The sequence below is a fragment of the Carassius carassius genome, chromosome 33 (genome assembly GCF_963082965.1).
Source record: "Carassius carassius chromosome 33, fCarCar2.1, whole genome shotgun sequence".
NCBI classification, from domain to species: Eukaryota; Metazoa; Chordata; class Actinopteri; order Cypriniformes; family Cyprinidae; genus Carassius; species Carassius carassius.
Genome location: NC_081787.1, coordinates 14,017,635 through 14,031,595, shown reverse-complemented (window position 1 = coordinate 14,031,595; position 13,961 = coordinate 14,017,635). Strand labels below are relative to the sequence as shown.

Below are 13,961 nucleotides of genomic sequence, written 5' to 3'. Positions count from 1 at the left end.
CTAACATAATTTCTCTCAAAGGGGAGTTTGACTGTAAGATGGATTATTTCTGCCTGAAATCAGACGCTAAGCTGGATAAGGCTGCTCGTCCGTTCAGTTTCAATATTAAAATAAGTTAACACTGCAAAGCCACTCGCAAAAAGCAAAAAGTTGTTTCAGTGGGCGTGTCTGCTACTTTCTTGGCCAAAGATGTCCAGCTAGATGCAGATTTAAATATTTTGTAAAGCTTTTCAATGGCTGGCCCAGATAATACATTTTTATAATATATATACTTCTGTTCAAAAGCTGGGGGTCAGCAAGTTTTTATTTTACAGTGAAAGAGAAATTAATACTTTTAAATCAGAATGATGCATTATAATGATCAGAAATAAGGCTTTTACATTGTATTACAGTTTCCACAAAAATATTAAGCAGCATATGTTTTCAAGAGAAAATTAGCATATTAAAATAATTTCTGATCATGTGAAACTGAAGACTAGAGTAATGGCTGCTGAAAATTCAGCTTTGAAGCACAGGAATAAATTACATGTTAAAATATATGTAATGATATTTCATAATATTACTGTTTTTACTGTATTTTTATTAAATTTCAGATTTGATGAGACTTCAAAAACATAAAAAAATAAATAACAAAAATAACTTTTGAATGGTAATAATTAATTTTTACTCTTTTTTTTTTTTTCTCTCGATCTGGATTTAGTGAGATCTATGTTCATGTTTTATGCTTGTTTAAAAAATTTACATTAAGATATATTCAAGATATAAATCGCTATTTTACACTATCTTTTTTATTATTATTTGCATTTTTATAAGACCCCTTGACACAAACACTGATTAAGAAAATTATTTGTTGCAGTATGTATTTAATGGGTTCTATAGTTTTTTGTATTGAAGCAACTATATGAGAAAACAAAAAAAATCAAACAGTGCAGATAAACCTGAGGCTACACATCCAGACAGGGGCTCTGTCTTTGTTCATTGTTAAACAACAACTGAAAAAAAGTTGCATAATTATCTCCAGCTGCAGGGAAGAATAAGTATTCCAACTCAACTTTTTGTAAGACCTCAGGCAGGTTACTGTAAACACAGTTTGCAAAAACAAATTATCATATTTCATATCAGGCTAATATATAACAATATTACAAATTCCCAGTCTTACTATGTCAGTGCTGATGCATTGTGACACTATTTAAGGGAATGCAGGAACAGCTTTTGTAAATTTTTAATTCATACATGACTGTATCTCAGAAGGTGCAAGAACTTGCTTGGATGTAGGACACCAGTCTTATTTGTTAATAATGTAGCGTAACAAACAGTGAGAATTTAAGAGATGTGGAAACATTCCAAGTCATTTTAGGAATACATTCAACAAAATGCAGTGCAATGTAAATAACATCTTATTTTCCTCCTCAGCAATTGGCAGGACGCTCATCCCTCGTTACTTCAGTACGGTATTTGAGGGTGGCGTGTCAGACCTCTACTACATCCTGAAACACTCCAAAGAGTCCTTCCACAACTCCTGCATCACTGTAGACTGCGATCAGTGCACCATGGTCACACAACATGGCAAGCCCATGTTTACTAAGGTAAAGAGGGAGTGTGTGTGTGTGTGTGTGTGTGTGTGTGTGTGTGTGTGTGTGTGTGTGTGTGTGTGTGTGTGTGTGTGTGACACCATGTTCTAAACAGGCACAATGTTTTGAATGAATTAATAGATGATAAGGTGCTGATACACTTAGTTTCTCTGTTTGTCAACAAAACATGCAGTCTTTGTTCTCCTTGTGCTTTTTTTTGCTCATTATCATAACCTCAAAGAGCTGGAGAAATGACACAGTTATCTGTTTCATTCCGTTCTCACATTCCCTTTGATAAACCTCATAAACTGTCTAATAGAACACACAAACATGGCAGGCTTGATAATGTATTACTTTAATCACAGCCATTATTCTGTGTGTTTACTGATGGAGGTCGTTAGGAATCCTTGTGACATATTTCAGGCAGCTTTGGACTCAGCTGAGAAAGCTCTTTATGAATCTATTACTCTGTGTGTTGTCATATACTTTAGTTTTTGATTAGTTTCTTTGTCATAGTAAAAAAAAATTATAATAATAGAAGCATGTCGGTGAGATTTTATTTCAGCATTACAGTCAGAATGCACTAAACAAGGACACCAATCCAAGCATAACACAAACATTTCACTGCATTTGAAAGGTGGAGACAAAATTACAAGCCATGGTCATTTTCTATGTGTATCTGTTTTATTATTATATATGCAGTTTGCAAATTGATCTATAAAGGTCACTTCCATTTGACATTATTACTGTTTTATTTCTATTAGTGTGAGGGTTTATGCCTCAGGAGAGGCGGTCTAGATCTTCTGGAATATAAGATAGAGCTACTTGATGCTTCACCACTTTTGCAGATTGAATTCTTGCTGTCATAAATAGTAATAATAAAAAAATACAATGACATATAAAGAGGACAGTCATATTGTAGAATTATGAGAAAGGTTCAAAGGCAATTGGCCCATGGTGGTTTGGATGTAACGTCACACCCTCGCTGGTTACAAATAGCTTTTAAAGACTTGTCAGCTGTAGTGGACATCATGGATCAGAGGGTTAAACCACATATCAGCAGTTATGTTTCCACCTTGTCCATCAAGCACTTTGGATTATTTTCACACACTGAGATGGACTAATCCACTCTAATCCATACAAGAGCCTGTGTACTTATCTTTACAGAGGAACTGAGACCCACTAGTCTTTGAGCAACTGATTACCAAATCACAGCTGTACTTTATTAATCAAGTGCTGTATTCAGAGAAATTGTCAAAAACATAATAGCAGATATTTTGCAGTCATCTGCATATTTGTACACAACTGGAGAAAATTTCATTCATATATTTAGTTATTTTCATCTACAGGCACTTTTATGTCCCAAGTGTTGCTTGTTTGATTGGTTTAATCAAAACCAACGTATTTCCCCTTTTTCATTTTTTATATGAAGGTACAAATTTTCTTGTGAACTGTTAATGTTATTTTGTTTTGTTGTTGTTGTATGCATTTTGTGTTTTTAATTTTATTCTTTTATTTTACCATGCATTATTTAATTATTTTTGGGCACTTTTCAAATGACTTTTATCTGTATATTTAGTTTTACCCCATCCCAAAGCCAGACTAACAATCACAATCCATGAAATAACAAAATTATAAAATGTTTAAAACTGAGAACCTAAATAAAATGTTACAGTTTTTCTCAATTGCTAAAACACTATAACCAGGCTTTTGAACTAAAATTTCAAAACCATAACACCATTTTTCAAAATGCATTTTGCTGAACTACAGTATAAAGACTATTCCCCTGATTTAACACAAGATTCAAATTTGATTAACTGTCACTGCAAAACTCTACCCACAAATCCCATAGCATTCAATATTGTTCACTCAAGTCTGCACAGTTTGATCTCAGTTAGCACACAATTACCCAAGTGGAAACACTAGGAGTCAAAACTTATCACAAACCAATCAGAAGCTTCGACGGATAAAGTGCCAAAGTCAGTTTATAGTTTTTCTCAGTGGCTTTGATGCATTTCTCAAATCAGAAATTAAATTCTCAAAGCTACTTTTTCAACCTCCACTTTATTTAGTCACTTGTGCACATCATAAAAAAGTTTTGATCTTCTGAACAAGTTGCGATTGCTTACAGTTTTTTTCGATTGCTTAAACACATTTCTTGAAACTATGCCTCATATTCTCAAAACAGTAAACACAAATCCATAACTTCTCACCCAATTCCTCAAACAACCTATGTTCAGGTCAAAATTAAGCTCTACACTCAAAACCATTCACTTTTGCTGAAAAACCAAACTTTGCCCTCAGACATCATACACAAGCCCACAAAAACACACACACTGCAACATAGTCTTGCACACTAGTGAGATAAATTCAAAACAATACTACAAAAAACAAAAACAAAAACCAGTAATAATTTGTGTTCCTTGTGGTTCTCCCATGATGAACACATGTATACATTTGCACATTTTCTATTCATTACGTAATGTACAGTACAATACAGTACAAGTACAATACACCAAACAACAACAACAAGAAATTCTGCCCTAGCATCACACCTTTGGTCTGGGACAGACCAGAGAATCTGGTCAACATCACAGGCTATACTGGCCCTAGCCAGGCAGCGGGGGTAAAATCCTCTCGCATGACTGATCCACCCCTGTCACACATCAACTGTAATATCTAGTCAGCCTTCTTCCATTCCATCATCTCGGTGTCCTACAAAAATAAAAGTACTGATTCCTGGAACTGGAACACATCCTTTTTACAAAATGGAAGCAGACAGAAACTCTCTCCACGGTGAAGCAACTTAAGTTTGGCTGGACTCATTGCCAAGCCTCCCTCATAGTCATACCATGGACAAGGACATGGTCAACTAATGGCACAAATTTCATCTGAGACTTCTTGTCTACTTGCCCATCATCCTCCTCCTCGTTCCTCCTCCTCTTTCTCTTCCTTCACCTCTTCCTCCACTCCTTACCGTTCTTGCTTATCCTCTTCCTCTTCTCTGGTGTCCTCGACCTTTTCACTAATGTCTCTCTGGATCCATTGTTCCAAAACTGAATTAACTGACTGGGGCACTTTTATCTTATCTATTGAAGGTTCTGACTGGTGTGTGATACAGTTTGACTCTTAAGGCCCGTTCACACCAAGAACGATAACTATATAGATAACAATATTAGCCTCCACACCAGCGAACTATATTGTCTGTGTATTCTAAGCGGACGCACGTCTGCTGCTGTAAATTCTCAAGATTATTACAGCAGGATTGATTCTGATTGGTTGGCAATGTTTTTATCGTTCATCAGAAAAAAAAATCGTTCTGAAAGTGATTTCCAACGATATCGTTTCTCTGTGCCTTTATCGTTATAGTTGTGGTGTGGACTCCGCTATTCTTTAATATTGAGAAAGATTTTTAGAACTATATCTTTATAATAAATAATAATAATAATTCATTACATTTATATAGCGCTTTTCTAGGCACTCAAAGCGCTTACATTGTCAGGGGTATCTCCTCATCCACCACCAGTGTGCAGCATCCACCTGGATGATGCGACGGCAGCCATAGTGCGCCAGAACCCCCACCACACACCAGCACACTGGTGGAGAGGAGACAGAGTGATGAAGCCAATCAGTGGATATGGGGATTGTTAGGAGGCCATGATGGTCCAAGGCCAATGGGCGAATTTAGCCAGGATGCCGAGGTCACACCTCTACTCTTTTCGAAAGACATCCTGGGATTTTTACTGACCACACAGAGTCAGGACCTCGGTTTAACGTCTCATCCAAAGGACGGTGCTTGTTGACAGTATAGTGTTCCCATCACTACACTGGGGCGCTAGGACCCACACAGACCACAGGGTGAGCACCCCCTGCTGGCCTCACTAGCACCTCTTCCAGCAGCAACCTAGTTTTCTCAGGAGGTCTCCCATCCAGGTACTGACCAGGCTCAGCCCTGCTTAGCTTCAGTGGGAAACCGGTCTTGGGCTCCAGGGTGATATGGCTGCCGACGAACTTTATCGTTATCTTTATAGTTATCGTGCTTGGTGTGAACGGGCCTTTAGTGTTTCCACGTGGGTATCTGTGTGCTAATTGAGCTCAAGCTATGCTGACTTGAGTGAACAATATTGAATGCTAGTGCTTTCTAAATGACCACATGGTGCAAGTTCTGAGAAATGTAGGGATTTGCGTGTAGAAGAGTTCACTAAATCTAACTCGTGTGGTAAAGCAGGGGAATAGTGTTTATAGTTCAGTGAAATGGGTGTGCTAAAAAATGGCGTTATGGCCTTGAAATTTTAGCTTAAAAGCCAAAAAGTTTAAGCAATCGATAAAAACTGTATTTATACTACTGATTATGTACATTTGTCTGTGATTTCCTACATTATCAGTTGCTACTGTCATGTTGCTCAAAATGTATTATATAGTTCTCTGAAATAGCTCAAAGGTACATCTCATGAACCTTCAATTGGAAAGCATATATAGCCAGAGGACAACACAAGAGTTACTAATTCTGACAGAGGACTTTCTAATTTTTATTTTTACCTTTGTGCGCATATTTCTTTTTCTTTTCTATTTCACTAAAAGACATTGTAAAGTGTGTGTTTTTGTAGGGGTGGGGGGTGGGGGTGGTCAGACCACCAGTAAAAGTGTAACTGTGAATTATATCCAGTCTTTTTCAATCAATATCCCACATACAATAATGTGTACATCAGTACTTTTGAAATGGATATATGGCATACATAAGAAGTGCAGCTTTCTGCATTTCAATACAGTAACTGTTATCCAAATTGTTGTCACAGTTTACATCAGGTAATACTAACAGATTGCAGTGTTATACTGACAACATGACTAAGCATTTTGACTCCTTTGTTTGTGAACAATGACACAAGGACATCAGGCATGCGAGAGGATTTTACCCCCACTGCCTGTCCAAGGCCATTATGATGTTGAAGAGATTCTTTGGCCTGTTCCAGACCAAAAACGGGATACTGGGGCAGAATAAGTATTTTTGTTGTTTGCTGTATTGTACTTTACTCCACAGTACATTAAATTAAGGAATAAAACATTTGGGGAGTACCACACTTATTTTGTAGTATTGTTTTGAATTTATCTCATCAATGTGTAAAACTGTGACGTGTGTGTGTGTGTTTTTGACTGTTTGTGTTTCTTATCTGAGAGAAAAGTTTGGTTTTTCAGCAAGATTGAGTTTTTTTGAGTGGAGAGCTTCATTTTGAACTGAATATAGGACATTTGGTGAATTGAGTTATGGATTCGTGTTTACTGTTTTGAGAATATGAGCCATAGTTTCAAGAAATGTGTTTAAGCAATCAAGAAAAACTGTAAATAAACACACCTTTTCAGTATTTATTATGTGAAAATTATATCAGATTTTACACAAATTTCAACTGTCAACAATTTAATAAAATTGAATAACAAAATTTGTTCAAAAGTTAGTGTACTTTTAAACTAACATGTTAATATTTTTTCCAAAGGCATGTTATTTGCAATCAAGATTTATATATGTGAAAATAACATGTAATTGTGTGTATTTTTGAGAGAAAGTTTATTTATATAGCACATTTCTTACACAGTGGTAATTCAAAGTGCTTTACATAAAAGAAAGTAAAATAATCATGAAATAAATATATTATAATAATCACAAAAATAAACAAGTAATTAAAAATTTTTGAAAATAATTTACAAATTAACTTAAAATGAAATTAAGACAGTTAAAAATAGAAAATGATTTTACATAAAATACATACATAAAATGCTATTAAATTAACCATATCAAGACTAAGGAGACTGCAAAATATAATTGAAGTGACATACAGCCAAGTATGGTGACCCATACTCAGAATTCGTGCTCTGCATTTAACCCATCCAAAGTGCACACACACACAGCAGTGAACACACACACACACACAGCAGTGAACACACACCCAGAGCAGTGGGCAGCCATTTATGCTGCGGGGGAGCAGTTGGGTGTTCGATGCCTTGCTCAAGGGCACCTCAGTCGTGGTATTGTCGGCCCAAGACTCTAACCCACAACTTTACGGTTAGGAGTCAAACTCTCTAACCATTAGGCCACAACTTCCCCTAATTTCCTTCAGAAAGTAAGTGATGATTTCAGATGAGGTGGAAATGATATGGTCATGGCAGAAAAACAACAACAGAATAGTATATCCACTATTGGACACTGCAGCATAGTACAGGGGTTAAGGGAAATACAGATGCTTTCATTTTCACTTAGCTTTTTTCTCAGCATGCTACAATGTTGAGAGATAGTGCTGAACAAAAGATGGAAAGACAGACAAAAAGAAGGAGAGATGGAGAAAGAATGAGACAAACAAAAACAGATTCGGAGAGCAGCAGAAGCATACAGAAGATGAAAAAAATTGGGGAGAGTGAGCGAGAGAATGTGAAAGTGTGGTCATGTGATGGCGCTGTGCAGTCCCGCCAGCCTCTTTTCTTGTTGATCCTCCACAGACCATCTGTGCTGAGGGCATTGATTAGAGTGGCTCTGGCGGGATTACATCTTTGCCGTTGCCATGCCAACTAATCAGCTGATGCCCCCCCTCCCCCCCTTATTCTCCCTCCCTCCCACCTCCTCCTCCTCATCCTCTGGTTGCCCCAGCAACAGAACATTGGGGGCTACGAGTAGTGCAGCACTAAATTCAGCAAAATGTTTTTCTCATCCTTTTTTTCTGTAATTACTAATGGTTAATGACCTCAGCATGTATTCAGCATTTTGTTGTTTTGTGTTTATGTAAGCTTGTCTCAAGATTTTGGCCTTCAGTTCAGGTATACAACATAAACATCTTTTATTAGGCAATGGCTTTAAACTCAATCATCTGGTTTGAAAAGCCCAACTACTCATAATATCTGAAAAATATCACCTGCGTTAAAGTGATGCATTCTATCAGTCTCTGAGTTTTCTTTTTTTTGACTAAACTTGTTTCTTCTTGATGAGAAAGAGACATAGTCTTTAATGTCCGTAGTCTTTAAATACATTATAGGTTTCTAAATGTTTGCATTCTCAGGTGTGTACAGAAGGCCGGTTGATTCTGGAGTTCGCCTTCGATGATCTGATGAGAATCAAGACATGGTACTTCAACATCAGACAGTATCGGGAACTTATCCCACGGAGCATTCTCGCCATGCATGTGAGTTTGATATCATCACTCCATCCTTGGGCTCTGATATCACATGGTTTGGTTGCAGGTGTGTGTGCAGTTCCTTTACAAGACTATTCATTTTATAATACTTAGTTTTACTGTTTTAAATTTCTCACATAATGAGCTTATGTTTAAAAAAGTGAGAAAGCCTTAAAGAATTTGGGGAATGGTAAGACATTTTAATGTTTTCAAAAGAAATCTGTTATGCTCAGTGAGGCTGTGTTATTTTTATTAAAAGTACTGTAAAAAGAGTAATAATATGAAATATATAACAGTTATTAAAATAATTGTTTTCTACTTTAAAATATCCCGAATTATATTTCTGCGATAGCAAAGCTGAATTTTTATCAACCATTACTCCAGTTCAGTGTCACATGATCCTTTATAAATCATCCTAATATACTGATTTTCTGCTCAGTTAACATTTCTTATTATTATCAATGTTGAAAACAGTTGTGCTGCATAACATTTTTGTAGAAAACAAGTCTTACTGACCTTAAACTTTTTTATGGTAGTAAGTGTTTTTGCACTAATGTCCAACTTATTCTGAATAATTGTATATTTTGGATATCATCCAGACAGCAGACACTATCATAGTCGCTGTATGTGTCAAAGCAAAAGTTTAGAATCCATTTGTACTTTTTTACTGAAGTAGGTCAGAAATAGAGCGGGGCATCCAGTTTAGCCAGTATGTCATTATAATATCAGTATATCATTATAAAATAATTATTCTTACTTGCTATACTTTATTTATTTTTTTACATATGGCATAAGTGAAGAAATTATTTTTACAACCAGTTTATTCATAGACATGTCTTATATAAGCTGTCTTTGATTAAAAATAAAAATGTACAATCAAAATGTCAAATGAGTAACTTATAGTGATTAATGAATACAGCTGACATGTGATGAAGGAAATAAAGCAATTTTCAAATTTTCTTCTCATAAAATTCAACGTTTAATGACTAATTGTTTTTTAAGCCCAATATATAGAGGTTTAAACCACATTCAATTTTCTTTCTCCTTGTAAATTCAGAAAAAGAGTAGTTTTAGAAAGTTTGTTTTCAGCATCTTGAGATATTTGCATGCCCTTAAATTGGGCCCTTTGGGGTCCTGTGTTTTAGTGGAGAGGGAGAGAGAGTGAACGAGGGAAAAAGGGCTTTGAAAGATTTTTGACAGGGATAGTGGAAAAGTTACTGCAGCGTGTTTGATCGTTTCATTCTCTTACACAAGGGTAAAGTTGCACAGAAATTGAGTCAAACTCATCTGATCAAGGCTAATGAGAATATGAGCAAAGTGAGGATCCGCGCTTCACATGCTCTATACCTTGCTATTTTAGGCTGCCTTGACCAATCAAATGACAGGAGCTCTATGATTGGTCGATGTCATTGCTATGTGAGGAAACTCAAACTGTGTAACACAATTTACCTAATGAGTCTGGGCAATGATTTCCTAGTAAGTTCACAAACAGCTTTAATTTGTAATTCATAAAGAAAAGCACTATAAACATTTTAGTCAATAGTCATTTAGTCAATCAATATTAATTAGCAGCTGTAGCACACCCCTGATTCAATGTCCCAAATCTGAATCAGAAATGTATTCAGTGTAATCATAGTGATTCAGATAAACTGCATCACTGGATTCTCTCCAGCACACAAACAGCATCTCATCCAGTGCCACAACTACCATAGACATTGAGAACCCCCTCAGATATTATAAAAAATCAAATAAAATCCCTGACTTCGCCAATTGAATCACTCTTGTCACATCCAGGGTTTTACAAAACAAGCATGAAGAACAAGCATCATACTGTATGTGTTGCTATTGGTCAGTAACGTGCTTTGGTTTTGGGGGGGTTGTATAAGGTTATAAGGTTCCTTTTTGTTCACCTGCAGGCACAAGACCCTCAAGTCCTGGAGCAGCTCTCAAAAAACATCACCCGCATGGGACTGACCAACTTCACCCTTAACTACCTCAGGGTAGGCAGAACAAAAATAGTTCATTTGTTCAATTTCTCTTACAAAAAAGTAATGTGGAAATACCATGGTGTGTTGTTGGTATCAGATGAAAATACAGTACCATGGTATTTTGGTATCCTAAATATCAGCAGGTTTCAACCAGGATGCTGCAGGATGACTTTTATATAAAAAAATTATTATTGATATTTTAAGTGCTGAAAACAATATGTAACTAAAATCATATTTAATTTTTTTCTCGCTTCAAAATGAAAGCATTTTATATATAATATTGGGAGGAACTTCGAATATTGTGTTAGACAATTGGGGAGTGCAGTCAGAAAGTGAGATCCAATGCTCTATACAAGGGTATATATATCTAAAAACCATGATATTATCCTGATACCATGTTCAAACAAAAACATAGCAACTTACTTTTTGTATGTTACTGTTAATTCTTAGACTGTGCATATATTAAAAAATTTATATAGAATTTTTTTTTACTTTGTATGTATTTGTACATTTTGTACATTTATATGCGACTAAAAAGTGTCTAAAAGTGTGTGTGTTTAAACTGCTCAGAATTTATTAGCCAGCTTCATGGCGGCTTCGTTTATTATCATCATTTCAGTACGAGTGACAGCTCCGTTTTGCAAATCTGAGAACAAGAGAGGGAGAGAAAATGAATTGGATCGAGAAAATTAGCATAACATTAATGAGCGTTCCCGGTTGAGGTGCGGCATTGTGGGTCTCTCTCTGCGCTGAGCTCGAGCTCAGCAAAACACAAACTTGTTTATAGCGAGCTGCTTGGAAAATCAAGAAAAAAAGGTCTCTTTCAAGGTTTTCAGAAGAACCGTTTTTCTCTCACTGAGTGTGTCTTTCTTCATTGTTGTTCCACGCATTAAACGCACAGTTTTGCTTATAAATGGAGAGTTAAAATGCAGTGGCGCAGCCTAAGCCGAATTGTGAATTAAATTTGGATTATACGGCGCTCTTGTAACAGCAAGTCTGTGTGCCCTCATCCAAATCTGCACCTGTTTTAATACTGTTGGACTGGACAGAGGGTTTTTGTACATTATATATTTCAGCAACATTATATATTTTCAGCAGCACAATGTGGCAATTAATTAACATATTTCACTGCACATGATCAGCCATGGTGTTTATAGTATATACACAGTCAGGTTTTTTGTCATCAATTTTTATTTCTTAAAAAGAAATGTAAACCATACACTTAGTGGGCTCTGAAAAAGCTAATGATTCATAATTTTTTGACTGACTCAATTGAGGGGTCAACCTCAGGGATTTTAGCAGCACACTGTAATTCCTGTAAACAGGATCATTTTTCCTCTCACTGGTGTAATTACTCTCAGTCTTTACTTTGGTGTGCTTTAAAAATACCTCTAAAGAAACCTCATAATAATAAAAAAAAAAATCTGCATTAGTCGCATTGCGTTTATCAGTAAATCCACACAAAGTGTTTCCTGTTCTTTGAGGCAACAAGACCACTGTTTGGAGAGATGGACAAGGAAGCTTGTAGGTTTCCTCACATTCAGACTAGAAATAGCACTGCTCTGTGGGACCTGATCCAGAAATTGTTTCCCTTGACCTGTGGAAGTTAGAGAATACAGCAGCATTGGGATACGACCCTGTCAATGGGAAATGATTTGTGTGTATGTGTATCTGTGTGAAATTCAGCCACCCGCTGTGATTTAGCATTTTATTGTTAAATGTTTAAAATGGTAAAACTGACAGTAAATTGTTTCTTTTAGTTGTGTGTCATTCTGGAGCCGATGCAAGAGCTAATGTCCCGACACAAGACCTACAACCTCAGCCCGAGAGACTGTCTAAAGACTTGTCTGTTCCAGAAGTGGCAAAGAATGGTGGCCCCTCCAGGTAACAGCAAATCACTGTCCTCTGTATTATGAGATGCTCCTAACGCCAGCAATTTGTGCTCAATTTTTAACGCCAGCAATCAGATCTTTAAAGATGTGTGTGTTTGACGTCATGGTTTTTGGGGAAATATGCTCTAATTCAGCTCTTTGGTGGGACCTGTCAGGGAAAACAAGTGTGAATTCTGTGGTTTTACTCTATTAGGTGGCCTAAAGTTGAGTGAGTTGTCCTAGTTGAAACAGGTCGGTTACAGGTCAGTTTGTGAATTTTTAGAAAAGCTGTTCTCTTTTTTTACATATCCTTTCTAAAATCTCTTAAATACAATACATTTGGTAGATTACGTCAATAGGAATTAGACAGTGGATATCTCCAGCTTTTGATGTCCTCGGGGTCAAATCAATCAACATTAATGATTTAAACTTGTCTTTAGATAGGGTGACCATAAGCGCCGTTCATACAGAACACGTCCTGGCCAGGATTTTAATATTGCTTAAAACGTCCAAAACAGTTTGACCAATAACATGCAGGTATTGTACATAATCGACCAATCGTGGGGCTGCGCATGAGAAGGTGAGATCTACAGGCAACGATCAAAGCAATACAAATAAATGCACGTGTTTTTTCGTTCATTTGACTTGAAGCGTCGCTGTGCACCAATCAAAAAAGACACCAAAGTATTTTGAAAAGCATAAGGAGCAGTCTTCTCAGCTCTCTATAGCTTTCATAAATGTCACACAACGATCGACCTGCACAGTGCAAACAGCCAAAACCTGGATATTTCAGGCAATATAAAAATCCTGGCTGGGATGTGTCCCATAGGAACGGGGCATATGGCCACCCTACTTTGGATCAAATGATGGGTTTACATATACAATATGATTTAAACAGTAACAACTTGACATATGTATGAGACTGAAACACATCCTCCATCTGCTCCCTGTGGGTGAAACCCTCCACTCGTCAGCACTGGCCTTCTCACAGTCCGTATCAAAGTGGATCTTCTGTAATGGTTGTTTCCTTATTAGCTTCGCTTCCCTCTTTCCTCCCATTCTTTTGAAATCTAGAGAGCATTTGTGTTCAGGAACAGGAAGGAAAGAAGGTTGCCTTTATATGCTGATAAGTTTTTTTGCCTCTAGTTTCGTGTGTAGGAGTGGAACCAAGAGCGTTTTAGTACTCACACTGATAAACATACAAAAATAAAAGTTCTTCTCCAGAAAATCAAAACAGATGTCCTTGTACAGTCTCTTTATTACTGTATATGACTTTAGGTTAAATCTATCATGTACAAACAATGTGGAAGCATCTCCCTGGGTGTGGTTAGTAAGAACCTCTCAAATGTATTTCATTTTACAGGCGTAAGTGCATTA

General features: G+C 36.6%; 1 protein-coding gene across 2 annotated transcripts in view; it reads left to right on the top strand.

The window, feature by feature from the left end:
- LOC132113792 (LIM domain-binding protein 2-like) overlaps positions 1–13,961 on the top strand; it is a 60,969-nt gene that overhangs the window by 30,111 nt on the left and 16,897 nt on the right. For both annotated transcript variants that reach the window (XM_059521793.1, XM_059521792.1), the window contains exons 3-6: positions 1,414–1,586; positions 8,612–8,734; positions 10,642–10,725; positions 12,474–12,597. In XM_059521793.1, the coding sequence (XP_059377776.1) occupies positions 1,414–1,586; positions 8,612–8,734; positions 10,642–10,725; positions 12,474–12,597 (504 nt within the window). The remainder of the gene's footprint in view (positions 1–1,413; positions 1,587–8,611; positions 8,735–10,641; positions 10,726–12,473; positions 12,598–13,961) is intronic.